The 20,138-nt window shown below is 40.4% G+C and overlaps 1 protein-coding gene across 4 annotated transcripts in view; it reads right to left on the reverse strand.

Moving 5' to 3' along the window:
• Positions 1 to 3,272: 3,272 nt before the first annotated feature.
• The window catches only part of LOC127952125 (protein sidekick-1), a 266,678-nt gene continuing 249,812 nt past the window's right edge, over positions 3,273 to 20,138 (reverse strand). The window contains exons 37-45 of one of the 4 annotated variants that reach the window (XM_052550449.1): positions 19,037 to 19,223; positions 17,664 to 17,801; positions 17,139 to 17,300; positions 16,777 to 16,902; positions 15,137 to 15,301; positions 6,725 to 6,862; positions 6,394 to 6,508; positions 4,881 to 5,013; positions 3,273 to 4,765 (exon numbers count right to left, since the gene is read on the reverse strand). In XM_052550449.1, coding sequence (XP_052406409.1) covers positions 4,493 to 4,765; positions 4,881 to 5,013; positions 6,394 to 6,508; positions 6,725 to 6,862; positions 15,137 to 15,301; positions 16,777 to 16,902; positions 17,139 to 17,300; positions 17,664 to 17,801; positions 19,037 to 19,223 — 1,437 coding nt within the window. In that variant the 3' untranslated portion in view covers positions 3,273 to 4,492. Of the gene's footprint in view, positions 4,766 to 4,880; positions 5,014 to 6,393; positions 6,515 to 6,724; positions 6,863 to 15,136; positions 15,302 to 16,776; positions 16,903 to 17,138; positions 17,301 to 17,663; positions 17,802 to 19,036; positions 19,224 to 20,138 lie in introns of all 4 variants that reach the window. The other 3 variants (XM_052550443.1, XM_052550437.1, XM_052550458.1) reach the window with 3 other exon arrangements.

The raw sequence follows: 20,138 nt of genomic DNA on the forward strand, positions 1-20,138 counted from the left end.
TTAAATGTGCATGCAACATATTTATTACACTTCAATAAGCATTGCACAAATGACACAAATTGAATGAAGCAGGAAGAGCACCATAAATCACATAATGGCTCACTTCTATTAAGTGTAAAAGATAAACATATAATGAATAATTATGAATAATGAAATATTAAAAAGAGAATTATAATTGAGTAAATATTCTAATATGTTTCAGTCTTCATGATTAAACATTTTCGTATTATTCAGAATTATATAACGTAACTTTTTCATTGCATTATTGTTTTTCCTTGTGAGATCTTGGCATAAACTTCAGTGTGATGGGAACATTTGGCTGAAAAGCGGCATTCCTCTTCTGAGTTACAAAAAAAGAGAGAGAAAATATACAAGAATTAATTTATTCAAGACACAAAGCAAGTCTGTTTCACACAGCTCATGTATATCAATTCTAATTGATGACTTTCAGTGTACCCACCTGTGTCTCTTTACATGATTCCACAGTGAAAATCTGAAGCAGCTTCACAACAAGAAGTTTCGTGATCATTTGGGCGAATCTCTTTCCAATGCAATTTCCAAAGTCCAAAAGGCAAGAAAGCGTACCGGTTCATCTCTGACTTACATTCTGGGTTGAACCTATAGTGATATATTAGAATCAAATTCAGTTTAGCAATTCTTGCTTCAATTAAATGGTCTAAACAAATAGAATTCAGTGTTTGTATACCGTATTTTCCGGACTATAAGTCGCAATTTTTTTCATAGTTTGGCTGGTCCTGCGACTTATAGTCAGGTGCGAGTTATATATCAAAATTAATTTGACATGAACCAAGAGAAATGAACTAAGAGACATGAACCAAGAGAAAACGTTACCGTCTACAGCCGCGAGAGGGCGCTCTATGCTGCTCAGTGCTCCTGTAGTCTACACTGAAGACATAGAGCGCCCTCTCGCGGCTGTAGACGGCAATGTTTTCTCTTGGTTCTTGGTTCTAAATAAATGCGATTTATAGTCCAGTGCGACTTATGTTTTTTTGCCTCATCATGACGTATTTTTGGACTGTAGTCCGAAAAATATGGTACATCAAATTAAGTTTCAATGGAGAAATAAATAAACCAGTGTTGTGCAACCAAACAAGGGCATTTCCTTACACTTTATAGACCTTGCAAAATCCATATGAGAATTTTTTTTTTGGTTTAGCCAGCTTAAATCTGGCACGTGGTTCTATAAACTGTTTAAATCACATGCTATAAGATAATCATATGTGAGAAAAACTGAAGAAAAATAGTTTTGGTCGTGAAAAAACCAAAATAGGGGGAGAATCTCGTAATCTGTTAGTCCTATCAAATTCACAAAGCCACATATTTGACAACAAGTTCCATTTAAAATGAAAGCGTCTATAATGTGTAAATGCTATCTCTCGAACCTTTTACTGTACCTCCAACAGTCGACCACTTGTGAAATATGTAGAGTGTAAACTGTGTATTCTCTTCCATCTCTCATCTTTACAGTTATTCCATCGGCAAAGGGGCCAGCAAGGTCTGCATTTGTTTCCTGTACAAATTCCAAAATGATGATGTTTACTGGGGCATTAAGAAATCCTCAGCTTCCTGCCATTAGCACACTTTCTGTACAACTTTGAAGGTGAGCTTACCCTTCTGTTAATTCTGTTAACCATAATTGCTTTGATCATTTCCAGGTCAGTAACCATTAATATTATATTGGGAGCCTTCCATCATAGATCCTGAGCACTGAAAGGAATATTGATCAGATTACAGTTACAGTGATTCAGGCAAATACCTACAATACCATTCAAAGGTTTAAAGAAATGAATAATTCTATTTAAAAGGGTTGGTTCTTTTGAGATTTCTATTCCAGACAAAAAGTATAAAAAATATTCAGCAGAACAACTGTTTTCAACACTGACACGATTGTCACATGATATTGTGATTTGCTGCACAATAAACATGATCAAATCAGCATATTAGAATGATTTCTGAAGAATCATGAGACACTGAAGACTGAAAATTCAGCTTTGCATCACAGAAATAAATTACATTTTAAAATATTAACATAGAAAGCAAGTATTTCAAATATAATGGTTTTACAATATAATAATATTTCACAATATTCCAGTTTTTACTGTAAAATAATTGCAGTCTTGGTAAGCATAAAAGACTACAAAAAAACATTAAAAACCTCAGACTTTTAATGAGCTGTTGTGATCCACTAATAAAGCACAGATTATTTAACCATCACAGCTGAAGACAATTATGCCAATTTTAAGCAAACATCATATTTGATATAAATGTATGACTGGTACCCACCCCCAAACTTTTCCATGCTTCTTAGCACTCTCAATATTGAAATGACAAAAACCCTAATACATTGTATTCATTGTAATCAAAGATGGATTAAAAGAAACACTTACTGATCCAAAATAGTTTGAATAAACCATCCTATATTATTCCTTTGTTAAGAAACATACATAAAAAACGACAGACACAAACAACCGAAACCAAGTTCATCCTAGAGTGTCTTTAGAAATAGAATAGCACATCGATTTTACTCACCTTAGAAAACCTTAGTGAAGCCCAGTATTATACCTGCGCCTTCATGAAACACCCTTCATCTGTGTTCTGTTGCACAATAACATCACATACGTCATTTCATTGCATTTTAACTGTTCATAGTGACAGTGACACCCATTGGACAAAAAGTGTAACTGAGTTCAGTCTTATTTTATATATAGCATTTAGGATTAGGCTACAAGGTTTTATAAGCTGCGAATGGATGTTTAATATGTTCCAGTGCCGTCAAAGAAAAAAAAAGATCAATCTATCTATCTATCTATCTATCTATCTATCTATCTATCTATCTATCTATTTTTTTTAAATAGCTTTCTGGGTGAACAGAAAGACCACATTAGCTTACATTCAGAGAAACAATTAAAAGAATGCAGATTTAAACCGAAAGGCTTAATGTTGATTTTAGTGTATATATATATATATATTACGTTTTTCTTTTTCATGAATTATTACAGTTTAGTTTAAATTGTGCTGAAAAAAGGTAATTTTATGTATATTATAATTCACACCTTTCTACTTAATTTAAATTGTTGCAACAACAAAAAACTGTCCATAGATTCAGCCAACAGGCAGGACAGTGATACAAAATACAGCTACAGCCTGTTCTGATAAAAGAGATGATTTGATTAAATGCCTTCCGGAAGCTGTCATGTTGTCATGATTTAGTGTGCATGTTGATGAATATCAAGTAGTCATTGTAGCTGGAAGCATGTGATCAACAAACATTTAATTTATCATAAAAAAATCTTTACTTCATGAACGTCCATGACATACACTTGTGCTGAAACAGTTGGTGGGATTGAAACAAACATTTCCACAACAGTACACTCTTGTTTGATTACTATACGTGTTGTGTTGGCATTTTCAAGAACTGCAAAAATTCATACTTCTTGCGAAAGTACAACGGATCTACTGTACGTCACTTCTGAAGAAACATTACGGTGAACAAAATTCAGACAAATTAATTGTAAACTTGCACTGTAAAACTACACTTTTAAACAAGCCTGTAAAAAAGCTAATATTCGATCAAAGGAGGAAACTTAAATTTTTATGGCTCAAAAGTGCAGAACATACAGTATGTGCAAAGCAACCGCATACCGATCTCCTCACATACAATTCATACAATCGTTCATTAAATAATTTCAAGTGAGTGTTTGCAGTTCCCAAGCGAGGCCAGACAGACAGGAACAAAACAAGAAGAGTAACAGCGCAAAAAAAACACAAAAAAAAACCTATGAACTATGAACTGATATGTGTGAGAAGGAGCAATGGCACAAATCACAACACATCTGGCACTGTCTCACTGTCCGATTTCACAGAGGCAGGGACCCAGATCTGTCTGGCTTCTTCTGACAGCCTCCATAGGTTTTCTTGCTGGTGAGTCTATAGAGAATACACTGAAAACAACCGTGCTTTATTATCCAGGCCACATAAACGTGAATCAAATCCATTAGAGAAGATTTACATTTCATGACCTTGACGATCTCGAATGCAACTCGTATATATAGCGACAATGACAGTGAAATGAAATTATTCAGACAAGAGTATACAGTAATTACAGCATGTGTTTCATCTAGCTTTTTCCTTATGTTCTTTTCAGTGTGGTAAGGACAGGGATCTTCAGTGTGAATATATGCCGCTCTTTAGAGCAGGAACGTCTCGATTTCTGTTTTGTCCTGCTTATTAGAACCACAGACATTTATGCATCTTTCACAACCAAGGCTGCAAACAGGAGGGACATGTACTTCGGTATTGACGTATAAAAATCATTTTTTCTCCCCTTCTCTAATCGAGTACATTCAGGATCCAGCGGTCACATGTGATGTCTCTTGTAGTGCTCGTGGGGATAGTACTGTGCGAAACCAGACTATTTCCTCTGCAACTATGTTGTCCGAGCCGCAAAGAGGTGTCTGGGTCCTCTTGTATGTCACACGAACGAGGAGAAGCCTGTGACGGGAGTCCGTGAGCCTGGCGCGGGCTGGCCGGCGGGGGTGTAGACCCCACCAACGCTGTGCTGCGTGACCACTGTCTGATAGTAGGACTCGGTGTCCCCGCTGGCACATTCATCGTACGAACAGGCCAGCGTCTGCTTCAGCCCCTCCTGCTGCCGCTTCCACGAGTTGAAATATGAGGGGTCGCTCATGTAGTGATTCACGAACGAGTGTTTGATGGGCTCCTCTTCGCACTCGCTGTCTGTGGCCTGATCGTGGAAATACGAGAGGGGGAGATTTATGTTGCGATATGCGGTATGCAAGAGAAAATGTACAGTCAGCTGGTAAAAGTAAACCACAACAGAGTGAACATGTGTCAGTCACCTCGGACTCGGACATCTCTGCAGGTCTCTCTGTCAGCGCGGTGCTCTCTGTTGAAACCACGCCGTTGTAGTTGCTACAGATGTCTTCGTCTGAATAGCGCAGTCCGGCTGGATTGGGCCGGGGAGGGGACCTACTTGAAGAGAAAAGGAAGTTGTAAGAGCATGAGATGTAAGGCAATCAAAAACTTTTTCTGTTGTGCATTTTTGTTTGCCTATCTCCCTTCATTCTTACAATAAGTGATACTGTATCAACTTAAATTGCATAAGTTTGGCAGAATTTTGTAGACAAAAGTGATCTATTGTCAAAAGTGTGTCAATGTAGAAAGCACAGCTCACACATAAGTCACAGCTTTCTGTTGGTCAGTGTGGCAAATTCATTGAACCTGTGAAGTTGGTTGGACTCACATGAAATTCCCAATCTTGTGGATTCCTATTGAAATGACTGGATTTTGCCCATGGAAATTCACTTAACAACAGCAAAATGTAACCTACTGTAATGGGATAGTCCACTCAAAAATAAAAGTTTGGTGATCATTTACTCATCCTTCCGTTTTTTCCAAATCTGAATGACTTTTTCAAAAAAGAAGATATTTTGAATGTTGGATACCCATTTTTGGGTGAACTATCCCTTTAAGTTTATCGAGTCCTGACAACCATAGGCTTGAGCGGGACACATCCCACAATATTTAGATATGGCTAAACTGTCCAATATTTGATATTCTAGATGCTATGATGCACTCCATTAGGCAAGGCTTTGTATGTTGTTAGGATGAAAAATGCACTTATTAATGTCTTAATGTCAAATTGTTGGAGATGTTGATCGATCAAATCAAAGAAGGCAGGCTTTTCTGAGCACAGAAGCAGAACAGTGATTCATGATTGAGATGTTAAACAACCGAAAGTGATTTCCAGAGATACAAACCACAACCAACTTTTATTTTGTCAAACTTTGCTGTTCTGAATGGAAAATATTATAGCATATCATTTGTGTAATGCATTTGATGAGACAATAAATTTGGAGCTGTTTTTAATAAATTGGGCGTACGTTTAAGAGTTAATGAATGCAGACTGTGAAAACATTTAATGAATATGGTTACTGGAAGCCTTTCAGTAAAATAACATTAAGTAAAATTCAGATACAAATTACAATAAATGCTAGATCTGCACTATTTTAAAAACTTAAAAAACTCTGCACTTTCTTTAAAAAAATTGTTTGGTATCTTGCCAAAGTTAAACACATGGTTAGAGGACAGGATTAACTGTTCTAGTATTTAATACTGTTCTCCATCATTTGATAAAACACAGTGGATAATTTAATGAAATCTACAATAAGCCTAAAAGGAAAAGAGGGATGTTTCGTGACCTCATTTAAAGGCACAGCACTATTCCAACACATTTAGCGGCTGGTTAAACAGTTTTTTAATGGAATATCACAAAAATGGCATAACCGTACTGTGAATTTGCCACCACAGAGTTATCAGATGACGCATACATGAGCTGCGTTGTTACAGTACCTGGTGCCATTCTTCCTCAAGAAGACCCTCTTGACATGAACGGGCCTGCTGTTGAGCTCTAGAGCTGTGAAGCCTCCATTGTCCAGCGTGACCGTCTCCTCCACCGTAGACACCGCTTTACCTACAGCAGTCAGCATATCATCATCACAGCAAAAACATCCCCTGGGTCAAACCTTAATCACTGTTCGCCGGACGGCGTGCTAGTCTGAGTGGGCGGACATGTTTGTCTGGATGAATATGCATGCGAATTTACAGCACATAATATTTATGTGAGGGAGGAAGGATGGATGGATGTGTCGTGAGAAATCTGAGGAGGTTTAGTCCAGGTCACCTGTTCCGCAGCTCTTGTACTTTCTGTTCTGTCCGTGCAAGACGAGACCAAAAACCACCAGCAACAGCAGAATCAGACAACACAACGCCAACACGACGAGAAACCACCACTCCTCATAAAACGGGGTGTCTAGTTGAGCTGTTTATGACCAAGAAAAGTGAAATATATAGATAAGAAATACAGAAATGCAGATTGTTGACATTTCAGAAAACTTGCCGCCAAAAGTGCTGTGTTTGATTGCAAGGGTGTTGCTAGGGGGTTGGTTTCTTTGTGGATTTAAGGCGGGAGTACTCCATGTGACTTTTACTTAGGAGGCTTTCACACTGGGCTCATTTGCTGTTGTTCGAACCCGAGCATGACTGTTTCCAGCACCCCCCGTAGTGTTGGGCTGGTTTCCCACTCTCTTTATTCTATCGAACCCCAGTGCATTTCCGGTCATCACAAACGTGCACAACGTATGATAGAATACAGAACGTGAGTCAATATATTGTGTTTTTAAATTATTTTTGTGCTATTATGCGCAGCAGAGTAAACTACACATGGGTTTAATCTACATATGTCACATGTAGACGTGTTTTAAATTTGTCCAGAACGTGAGTCAATATATTGTGTTTTTAAATTATTTTTGTGCTATTTTTGTAGTCAAAAACCTCTTTCACCGCATTGCTTTAGACATTCATGTGGTCAAATGAGTTTGAACAGCCACAAAAAAACGACCTACTTGCTGTCCACTGACTTAACATGTGAGCATAATGGGACATGTTATGTGAAAGCGCACCAAACCCGATAGATTTCACCTTCGCAGTGTGGGCCAAAACACACAGACTGAAATCGTGGTTATCATTTGTATCCTTTCCATTCCCTTCCTTCATTTATTCAATCGTGTTTAAGTGTCCCATTGGTGCTCTTCTGAAAGTGACGTAGAGTGTGACATAGCAAGTAGTGACGGGAGATGCTTTTAAAACAGGTTAAGACCAGAGTAATGTGTCTCGATTGACCACTTGTGATCGGATCACTAAAAATGCATCTTAATACCAGATGTAAACAGGGCATTGGAAAAGTAATTTACAATCCTTCATATTACAAAAGTGCAGTTTTATAGTAATAGTGACACTCCCCAACTTTTAGGAAGATATTTTCTTACTTTAGAGAAGCGGAGCAGTGACACGTTTATCTGCTCATCTCTAGTGCTCTAGAGCAAAGGAGAGCATGGCCCAAATGTGCCAGAAGTCTCCAGTCATATGTGACAGCCGTTGATGGACTGCTCTGACAGCAATACTGAGCGGCAGTGACATCAGCTCACAGACAGATTGGGGCATGCCTGTGGTATGAATATTTCAGTCCCATGACATGCAAGATGTGGATAGCATACTTTGCTTTTCGTTTACAAACAGACCTCTAGGACTTGCACCGCACTGCATTAATTACTTGCTGAGGCAACATGGCAGTTTTTCTTGAAAGCACTTGCCAATGGCCAAAGAGAACCACTGAGTGAGACGACAGCTTCATTTGTTTTCTTTGTATAGCTTTAGATGGCAACATTAAAAACTTGCTTTCAAATCCATGCTCACTGACTGCACTCTTGTCAAGGTTAAAGCTAGATTAGAACGCCATAATGAATCATGACTTGGTATATAATATCATAAATAATAACCACTTTTATAACCACAAATCTTCTTAGTGGTTATTACTCTGCTATAATATTCAGAGATACAAAGGTCTTCACTATATTTGTTTCAGGAATCTTTTAAGGCACTGGCCTCTAGATGACCCCAGTTACATTATTAACTTTCCTCATACAGCAATCAGACAGAAATTGGTTGTATTATCTGTGATGAGGAGGCAGACTGGTAGATCAGAGTCCATGTTTTACAAATTCGGGATGTGGTTGCTCAACCACAGGAAAAGGCCTGAAACCGAGGCAATCTCAATGAGTAAACATTAATAAGAGCTAGAGAGTCAAAAGAACAGCCACATCTCTTGTTTTTCAGTACAGACATCGAACGTCAAGACACTATACATGTACAATACTTCTGAAAACAAAATGATGTCAGATATAAAGTCTTGTTTTCAGGAAAATAAATGATCATAATTAATGAAAAAAGAAACAAAAACATTTAATTGGTTTCCATTTGAAATAAAAGAGCAGTTCACCCCCCACACACAAAAATAAAATAAAACAAAGCGCTGAAGATATACTTACCCTCAGGTCATTCAAGACTTTTTGGATGACTTGAGGGTGAATACATTTTCTGCAAATTTTCATTTTTTGGTGAACTGCTCCTTTAAGATTCATTTTCTTATCCCATTTTTCTTTGTTTCAAGCATAAACTAACTTTATATGTACTTTATACTTTTCACGAGTTCACCCTTACATCTAATCTGAAGGCAAATAGTAGGCATATTTTGGCGTGCTGTCCTGGGGGAGGGGTCCGGGCCCGGAGCATAGCCCGAACCCAAATAACTCCCCCTATCCCAATTTGGGATAAATAGATTAGAAGTGAGGAGTTGGGGTGGAGGAGGGTTGCCGAAAAACTGTCGTGGGACAGGAGGTAGGAAGACTGGATATATATACGCGTGCGTGCTATAAGATGATTAGCTAAACGAGATGCACCTGTACCAAATTGGATGATTATCTGATCGTGCTTCTCCCGAACTTTGTTAATAAAACCACATTTCACGAGTTCACCCTTACATCTAATCTGAAGGCAAATAGTAGGCATATTTTGGCGTGCTGTCCTGGGGGAGGGGTCCGGGCCCGGAGCATAGCCCGAACCCAAATAACTCCCCAAAAGAAGCTTAAAGCCATAGGACAGCAGCCAGAGAGATAAAATTTAGTTGCCCCCCAAAATATGCGTGTTGGGAAGAAAATGCAGAGCGACCTGGAGAGCCCGTGCAGTGTTCGACGAGAGCTGCGGCTCGCAACGTCTTACCAGCGAGCCCTCCATGCCGCTTATGGGAGGAGCACAATGCCAGATATCAAGAAATGAGGGACTCTTGCTGCCTCCGAAGGGAGCTGCGGCTCTGCTGCACCGGAAGGGAGAGTCCCTCTTGCGGCTGAGTACGAGGCGCGGTTTGTTGCATCTGATGGAGGGCTCTCACTGCGACTGAAGGGAGCCAGCGACTGTATCCCATCGGGAGGGAGATCCCTGGCCGCCATAGAGTATGCAACATAACTCGGACGGGGGGTTCACACTGCGACCGAAGGGAGCCGTGGGTCTGCTGCACCAGAAGGGAGAGCCCCGTCAGATGCTAAATAGGCAATGAGATTCGAGCCGCGGTTTGGCGCGTCGGATGAAGGGCTCCTAATGCAACCGAAGGGAGCCAGCGGCTGTACCCCATCGGGAGGGAGATCCCTAGCCATCGTGGAGCATGCAACATAACTCAGATGGGGGGTTCACACTGCGACCGAAGGGAGCTGTGGGTCTGCTGCACCGGAAGAGGAGCCCTAGTCCGATGCTGAGAAGGCAAAGAGACGCGACTGTTGGAGGGACTCCCGCTGCATCCGAAGGGAGCTGCGGCTCTGCTGCACCGGAAGGGGGAGTCCCCCATTGCGGGTTTATGGAGGCACGGTTTTTTGCCTCTGAGGGTTCTCCCAGCCTCCGTAGGGGGTTCGCAACTCTGCAGCAGGAGTGCTGCCCCGGAGGGGAGAGCCCTGATTGACGCTAACTAGAATACGACTGTTGGAGGGACTTTTGCTGCGTCCGAAGGGAGCTGCGGCTCTGCTGCACCGGAAAGGCGAGTCCCCCTTGCGATGCGAGGCATGGCTTGATGCGTCTGATGGAGGGCTCTCACTGCGACCGAAGGGAGCCAGCAGCTCTATTCCCCCGGGAGGGAGAACCCTATCCGCCCTTGAGCATGCAACATAACTCAGACGGGGGGTTCACCCTGCGACCGAAGGGAGCCGTGGGTCTGCTGCACCGGAAGGGAGAGCCCCATCAGATGCAGAATAGGCAAGAAGATTCGAGGAACGGTTTGATGCATCGGATGGAGGGCTCCTGCTGCGACCGAAGGGAGCCAGCGGCTGTGTTCCCCCGGGAGGGAGATCCCGGTCCGCCCTTGAGCATGCAACATAACTCAGACGGGGGGTTCACCCTGCGACCGAAGGGAGCCGTGGGTCTGCTGCACCGGTAGGGGAGCCCCGTCCGATACGGAGTAGGCAAGAAAACGCGACTGATGGAGGGACTCTCGCTGCGTCCGAAGGGAGCTGCGGCTCTGCTGCACCGGAAGGGAGAGTCCCCCTTGCGACTGTATAAGCGGCTTAATTTGATGCATCGGATGGAGGGCTGTCACAACGACCGAAGGGGGCCTGTGGCTCTGCTGCACCGGGAGGGATACCCCCATCTGCCGCTGAGCGCGCAGTGCAACTCAATGACAGATGAAAGGCTCACACTGCGACCGAAGGGAGCCACTGCCCAGCTGCACCGGAAGGGAGAGCCCTGTCCGATGCTGAAATAGGCAAGGAGATTGTAACGATGGCTGGAGGGCCCTTACTTTGGCCGAAGAAACGATAACTGAGAGGCTTCTATTATTCAAGTACACAACATGATTTAAGCAGGAATATATAATTTTTTTTTTTTTTTTTTTTTTTTAAATGTCTGATGAACAACAACCGAGGGCATCTATCGGATTATGTGAGAGGCCCCTTTTGAGCTGCTTAAGATTAGGGCTGAAACGATTCCTCGAGTAACGCGATTACAAAAAATGATGTAGGCAAATTCCTCTGCTTCGAAGCCTCTTTTAATTTATTCTAAATCTCACGTCGGGTTCTTTCGCAATGAATTTTTTTTTTTTTTTTTTTTTTTTTGAATGAATTAATCAAAATAGGTAATTGCACTTACATCCGATTCACGAATTAATATCTCTAAATATTAAGACGGAACAGTGTTTAAATGTAAATCCTGCATGTTCTGTGTGTCTCTGTTAATGAATGGAGCAGGAGCGCGACTTCCTTTTTCACACACACACTGAAGCGCGCATTACTCTCACGGTAATTTCTGCATCTGCTGTCTCACTAAATGAGGACTTGAACACATGAACAACATCTCCAGAACTGCTCTGACAGTCAGTTCATGAGCATTTGACTTTAAGTAAAACTAGCGTCACATCACATACACAGAACTGAAAAGGTACGTCAACCCGACTAAATAAAGGTCCGGGGTCCTGACATTTTATCCTACCCATCAGATTTACTGTGCATGCGCACATCAGTATAATTAAGCAACAACACATTTTGTTACTCGATTAATTTTTTTTTTTTTTTTTTTTTTTTTTTTTTTTTTTAAACCCAGAGTCATTGATGAAATGAGGGTCCATCGTGAATTTAGATTGGGCGTTCCGGAGTTAGACAAAAGCGAGCCTGATGAGGTTGAATTGGAGAATGGACATAAAATATATATTTTTATTTATTTATTTATTTATTTATTTTTGAGGCTCTTGCGGCAGCGAGAATTGCGGCAGTAGGGAAGGATGGAAAGGGCTCCTGCGGGAGCAGACACTGCTATGGCAGTGGTGAAATATAGGTAGAGGCTCCTGCGGGAGCAGACACTGCTGCGGCAGTGGTGAAATATAGGTAGAGGCTCCTGCGGGAGCAGACACTGCTGCGGCAGTGGTGAAATATAGGTAGAGGCTCCTGCGGGAGCAGACACTGCTGCGGCAGTGGTGAAATATAGGTAGAGGCTCCTGCGGGAGCAGACACTGCTGCGGCAGTGGTGAAATATAGGTAGAGGCTCCTGCGGAAGCGGAGACTGCTGCGGCAGTGAGGAAAAAACAGAAAAGGCTCCTGCAGGAGCGGACAATACTGCGGCGGTGGGGAGATATAGAGAAGGCTCCTGCAGGAGCGGACAATGCTGCGGCGGTGGGGAGATACAGAGAAAGCTCCTGCGGAAGGATGGCTGAAGTGAGGATTGACCATTACAGATAGATAGGGCATGTTAGGAGAGTTAGCTATGGTAGATTAGGAGTTTTAGTGAAAGGGGATGAGCTGGCGTTAGAGGGGTTGGCTGAAGAGGGTTCGAGATAGATATATAAATAAATAAAATAATCGGCCTGACCAATAATAGGTCTTGGTACCCTCTGCCTTCTGGCAAATCTGGAGCTGGAGGCCACTGAACAGAAAAATGGTTAGTAGCATGAGGGAGCGGAAGAGTTAAGGGCGCGTTTACGAATGGAGGCGGCCTCACGTTTGCTTCAGCTGCTGTAGCTGTGGGTCGTGGGAAGGGGCTGGGGTGTGTGATGTCTTGAAGAACCTGTGTAGCCTGCACTGCTAGCAGAAGTAACAGGATGGAAATACTGAGATGTGCAGGCCCGTGTTGCAAGTAAAAGTAGCTTCATGCTTGCTTTGGCTGCTGTAGTTGTTGGCTGATTTGACAATTGCTCAAACCTTGTCTGAATTAATACGGTCCTGTTGGAAAAGCATCTTTTCCTCTTGTTTTGGCCTTCGGGCCCTTTTAAACAGCCTCCGGAGCAGATAAATTTGGGATGCTGTTTTCCTGTTGTAGTATGGACTGTGAAAATAGAGGCTTTGAAACAATGTAGCATGTTTAGTTTTATAAACCATTGTACCAATAGACATGTCTATAGCAGTAACGTTAATTGCAGTAATTCAAATTCAAGCCGTTTCTAAAGACATTTACTTTGCATGCTTTTCATATAACAGTCCTAAAAAGACGATAGAAAATTTACTCACACTTGTTGTTCTGCAGCCAAACACGAGGCAGTAGCGTGAAAAATTCTGAATAATCATGCCAGTAAATGGTGAAATATGTCCCTAAATAATTGATCCTGCCGGAATAATTGCATGAAACTTATGTCTGTATCATCTCAGTGAGGTTTAAACATGCACAGTAAAGCAAATGTAATGTCTTTAGACATTTCGGTGTGGATGACAACTCTGCAAAAAGCCTTTGCTTCGTGGTTAAAAAGTGGCATCGTCATCGGACAGAGTTAAGTCATAACGCCGTTTAACAAATTTTGGCGTCTTCATAAGCGCATTCTAGCATTTTAATTGTTTGGTCAGACGGTTCATATATTGATCTATATATTCACGTTCATAAATCGGGGATTAAACGTGGAATTTATCTTTTGTATGCTAAATATGTAAACAATATGTGCACAGTACCTATAACTGCGCTTTACATTTTGCAAGATTGACATGCTAAATGGCTAACTGACCCGGTTTACTCTCATCTTAACAAAATTGATAAGAGTTCCTTGCGTTTACGGACGACATGTATCTGTTTAATCAACTCGACATGTATACCGGTTTAGTCCTTTCGTTCACGAATGAGAGCTCTCGATCTCTGAGACTCATATGAAACTCGCTCATTGTGGATGACAACTCTGAAAAATTCTTCATGAATGAGTGTAAACCGAGAACGATTCGTTCGCCTAGAAGATTCATTCGAAAAAACGATTATTTCACGAACGACATGCCACTACAACAACGCACGGTCTTCGCCGCTAGTGGAGGCAGCATCGAACTGCGACACGGCAGAAAAAGCGAGAGAGGTTTACTGCGGGGAGAACTGGAGCACGGCTGCGATCCAGCATTATAATAGAGCCCGGTCCTGGCGAGAAAATCGTGTTGCCGAGTGAGGCGAGCTCAAGGATTTGCACGAGCTTTTGGCCACAACGTGTGGCTTGGCGAGAAGAGCAGCTGACCGATGACGCTTGATGGTGTTCGGCGGATAGATATCTTCGTCGGAAGGAAGATTGGGCCTGTGATAAGAAGACGGACAGCGCGAACCGAATGCTGACAGAGCGAACCGAATGCTGACAGACGGTCTATGCCGAAAAACTGTCGTGGGACAGGAGGTAGGAAGACTGGATATATATACGCGTGCGTGCTATAAGATGATTAGCTAAACGAGATGCACCTGTACCAAATTGGATGATTATCTGATCGTGCTTCTCCCGAACTTTGTTAATAAAACCACATTTAAAGTAAATATATCCTGATTTGATTTAATGTTTAAATATTGAATGGAAAACAAGATGAAGTAAGCTGCCCCCCAACTGATTCTCACAGGCAGCAATGAAATAAAACACAGAACATTTGGAGTTCTGTCAAATTATTCTCCAGTAATCTGACAAGTCTTTTGAGATTCAGGAAATATCTTCAAGATGTCTTAATCTGTGCCAAGATAAAGTGTGCAATCATTCGTCACATCAGAGATACCAAATCTTAGCAGAAACATGTCAGATGAAGTGCATTTGTAAACAAAACATGTCTGAAAGCCTCCTGAGCCATGAAAGTGCAGCTTTTCCAGAAGGACATGGTACAAACAGTTCACATGGGTGTAAAAGTCACATTAGAGCTAAAAAATACCAACAGTAACTGATGCAACACCCTGTCAAAATCCCATAGATGTCTCATCTCAGTGCAGGAGGCCACGGAGAGGGTGTAAATACCTGACATGGCAGCAGAGGGAGCACTCGGCTCGCCGTAGCCGAACTCATTGACGGCCAGCACTCTGAACTGGTAGCTGACACCCTGCCGCAGGCGGTCTAGACTCACTGAGTGAGAGGTGCTGGTGGGGGGCAAGTGCCGCACAAATGTATCCCACATCCCTTCATCTGCGGAGAACAAGGTCACTTCCAGTGAAAATGTCATCATGCACTTGGAAGCACTAAGTTCATTACTGTGTCCCATTTCACTTAGCAGATGCTGACATCAAGAGCAGCTAGCAGCCGGTTCATTGCCTGACAAGCAATCATGTTCAAATGTGAATGAAACCATGATGATGTGGAAAGGGCAGTTATATCAATGTATCCAAGCGACAATGGAAAGTAAAAGATCAGTAGATTATTTCAGACCAGTAATTAGGTTCCTAAATTAACACTCATCAAACACCAAATGTGAGCAGAAATTAGTTTTGGCTGATAACTTTTATAGGAATTGTAACATGGCTTGAACTGGAAAAATTAATACAAATTGCAGTGATCTTGTGAATTCTGAGGTTTATCAAGGATGCCTACTTTTTCTGTATATCACGTGGGATCACATAAACTGCCAAAATGGAAATAAACTGAACAAAATTACAATTTGTCAATGTGCTTCAGGTGCAGTTTATTGGATTTGAGTGATAAAATGTAATGAAAAAATATATATATATACCCCTGATTCTTGTCAAAATCTAAAATCTAATGAGGCTATATGAAAATAATAAAAACATTTTATTTTACATAAGTTTTTATTAATATTTTTAATGTTAATGTGTGTATATATATATATATATATATATATATATATATTTATATATATATATATATATATATATATATATTTTTTTTTTTTTTTTTTTTCTTCAGTTATTCTAACTTTAAGTTTTAAACCAAATCTTTTACTAAACTATTTTGCTATGTGCTTTGACATTTTTATCCTTTTTGGTAACACTTTTAGTTAATGCTATTTGTTTTAACTGATATGAACAATCAATGAACGATGCATTTATTACAGCATTTATTAATCTTTGTTAATGTTAGTTGAATAAAATACAGTTGTTCATTGCTAGTTTGTTAATTCACAGTGCATTATCTAATGTTAACAAGCACAACTTTTTATTTTAAACTAATTTTAGTGTTACCCTTTTTTATATTTCCATTTAGCTTTAATTTAGTTTAATTTCAGTTTCAGTTTTAGTTACTGAATTATTTATTTCAATTAGTTGGCACATCTTTAGGTTTTTTTAAGTTTAGGTTTCCAATCCAATATTTATGTTTTAGTTTTTGTTAAAAACACTAGTCGATTTAACTTTTAATTATTTAAAACTCACTTTATGAATTTTCAGGGGTTTCAAAACCCCTTTAACATTTAAGTTTGATTTAAATTCAAGTTTGATTTTAACATTTTAAAATATTAATAGTGAATGGCTGATAAAAAATTGAATGTATTCATTAAAACAATCCCCTTTTATAATTATATAACTTAACAGCTGCCATTTAATGATAACCATTAACTTGGTAGTACTGATATGTAGTCAGTTTTCTCATTCAGAAAATGAACAAATGAATAAATACACACATAAATGAATGAGTTTTGAGTGATGTACCTGATGGCCGTGCTTCAATCACATAACCGGTCACATGACCTGCTCCTGTCTCTCCTGGTGTCCAATGGATGTTGAGCATGGATCCTGTCTTTGTGATTGACATTTCTACAGGAGATCCAGGAGACCCTAAACAGAGAGGAGAGCTTGCAGAAAACGGAGAAGAACAGGCGAGCGATCCGACCTTTGTGAGTGAAGATCTAAAGCTAACACCACTGTGAGATATTGATCCACGCAGGTGTTTTTCACAGCTTGGATTTGTGACACCTCTCACTGAGGAGTGGGGAATGTGAGCTGTGCTCAGCGTCCCTGAGACTTTTCCTGATCTGTTTTTGTTTGGCTGTGTTTGTGGTTGTGTAGCTTACCTCTGACAGGACCCGCTGTGATGCTGGCCTCTGCCTCAGGCCCGTAGGCAATAGTTTTGGCCTGCACGCGGAAGCAATAGGTCACGCCCTTGGTCAGGTCACGCACCTTCAGCCAGCGCTGCCAGCTGCCACGGATATCCACCGTTACCACTTTAGTCACACCTAATATGCACATACACAAACAAGACTGCACAATTACACACTACCACACAAGGACTCCTTTTATTCAAATGAACATTACAATGTTACAGCATCTTCCTACCTAGGCACAGCGAGTCAAAATCAATTACTCCGGTTATGTAGGATAAGCTATGTTGACATTAATACTATTGAAGTCAGCCATTTTCAGCTGCTGGCTTTGAGAAAACATAACACAGAGCCATGGAAACAGTAACAAGAAAATGAGTTTTATATAAACAACTCATCAAACATCAAAATAACACCAAACCTATACTAGTGATGTAAAACCAGAACCTTATGAAAGCAGAATCGGATAAGAGTGAAAACATGCAGCTACAGACTGACCTTGAATAGGGGCAGTGGGCTCAAATACCACCCTGTAGCCATCCACCACACCATTGGGGGTCAGCGGGAAGCCCCAGGACACGTTCAGAGTGCTGCTGGTCACCTCGGAGAAACTGATGAAGCTGGGAGCGCTGGGGGCTGCGGGAACCGTGTAGTTTGATCAATGCAACAAATACAGTCTATGTTAAAGCAATAAACCTATGAGGCTGTGTTTGCGTTACAGGTTTTTTATTTATTTTTCTACTATAATTAAGCAGTGTTTTTATGCATAATGTAACCACATGAAGATCTTGACCACATTACAGTTTTGTATTATAAATCAAATTATTACTTTTTTTTTTTCAAAGCGCATATTTGTACCCACAAGAACCAGAAAAAACCAAAAACAAAGAAAATTGTCTAGGCGAATAAATGTGAAAAACAATTAAGATAAAATAAACAAACTATTTCTATTTCATGAATTTTCTGTGTTCAAATAAGTTTACTAAGCTGGCAAATAAAGTCCACTTTTTGTTAACATTTTGCAGCAAAAAATTTATGTAATTAAAGAATAAAATAAAATAAATAATAATAATAATAAAATATATTTTTTATTATTAATAAACTAAAAGTTTTTAGTTTTACTACAGGTTGTTTACAGTTGATAAGCATCGGCAACTACGAAAAGCATATTCATATGAAATTCAACTGGTATCTGTCACAGGTGTGAGTATATTGCCTTTTTTTGTAACAGCTTTGAATGTGGCACATCCAGTCTGATTTTAGAGTCTGATGTAATATGTTTAATAAAAACAAATCCATACAAGTGACTATATCCCACTCTCTCAGTGATTTTACAGAGCTAGATATGCAAATCTGTCCTCTTACACAAATGCAGCTCATTGCTTTACGAAATGTCAAAGAGAGGTAGAGGTGGTGAGTTTCCTCTGTTTGACCAAATGAGGTCACATCAAGAACATCTGAATCATTTTCAAACTGTTTTTTTAGGTGACTCGTGGGTAACAAGTCCCTCCCCGTCATTTCAGAGGTGGAGCCTGAGGTCAAATCATTCCCTGCTTGTGCGTAATTCATTCCGACAACATTTATAGAGTCAATGATTTAATGTAGAACACATGAATTTCTAATGTGAATGATGCAACAGTCATATAACGCCACATGCTCCAAAATATGATCAGGTGTCGACCTGGTTTTCATGCATGGAGTAGAACACAACATGGAAGTGGACGTGTTGCCCTTGGTGCACTGTCTGCGGTCAGATTAATAGTTTAGCCTTAAATGGTGTTATTTTTTTTTGCTTAGGTCAGTGGGGGCCTCTGTGATCAGTCCTGAATGGGAGTTTAATGGTCGTTAGGATGATCTGTGCAGATGCTCACCTGCCTGAAGAGTGCGCCCCCTCCTGGGCTCACTGAACGGACCGTCTCCAGCAGCATTGAAGGCAGACAGCTTGACCATATAGTATGTGTAGCTGGTCAGGTTCTTCAGTCTCATGTTGGTTTCAGGTCGGAAGAGAATCTTAACTTTCTCTGTCTCATTCTGATTGTCCATCTCCCAGTAAAGAATCTACAGACAACATATACATATAAAGTGTATAGAATTAAGCTGTGTCAGGCAAACCCAACAGCGACCTGCAACCCTTTCAGTCGTGACTCTATTCACAATGTACATTGACCCTAAAAAATATCCGGACACTTAAGCCACACTACATCAAGGGTTTCCAACCCTTAAGAGACCCATGGATCCCATTCAAATTCTTAGCCAACAGTGACCATCAGTAAATAAATAAAAAATGACTAAATATTAAATAAATTTTTGGTAACACTTTAGAATAAGGTTCCATTAGTTAATATTAGTTAACTACTTTCGTTAACATGAACTAAGCAAGAACAATCCTTCTACAGCATTTATTAGTCTTAGTTCATGTTAATTTCAACATTTACTAATGCATTATTTAAATCAAAAGTCGTGCTTGTTAACATTAGTTAATGCACTGTGAATTACCATCAACTAACAATGAATAACTGTATTTTCATTAACTAACATTAACGAAGATGAATAAATACAGTAATACATGTATTATTCATTGTTTGTTCATGTTAATTAATACATTAACTAACATTAACTAATGGAACCTTATTCTAAAGTGTTACCAAATTTTTTTTTCTACATTGCCTTAGTAATTCATATTACTTTTATTAAAAGCACTGATGTGTACACATTTTTTTCTTATTCAGGAAAATCTTATATATTATGTTTATATCGTGACATTTGCCAAGTTTGGTGACCCATACTCAGAATTGATGCTCTGCAATTTACCCATCCAAGTGCACACACACAGCAGTGAGAAGTGAACACACACCCAGAGCAGTGGGCAGCTATTTATCCAGTGCCCAGGGAGCAACTGGGGGTTCAGTGCCTTGCTCAAGGGTACTTCAGCCATGGGTGTTGAGGGTGGAAGAGAGCACTGTTCATTCACTC

The sequence above is a fragment of the Carassius gibelio genome, chromosome A3 (assembly GCF_023724105.1).
Source record: "Carassius gibelio isolate Cgi1373 ecotype wild population from Czech Republic chromosome A3, carGib1.2-hapl.c, whole genome shotgun sequence".
Taxonomy (NCBI): Eukaryota; Metazoa; Chordata; class Actinopteri; order Cypriniformes; family Cyprinidae; genus Carassius; species Carassius gibelio.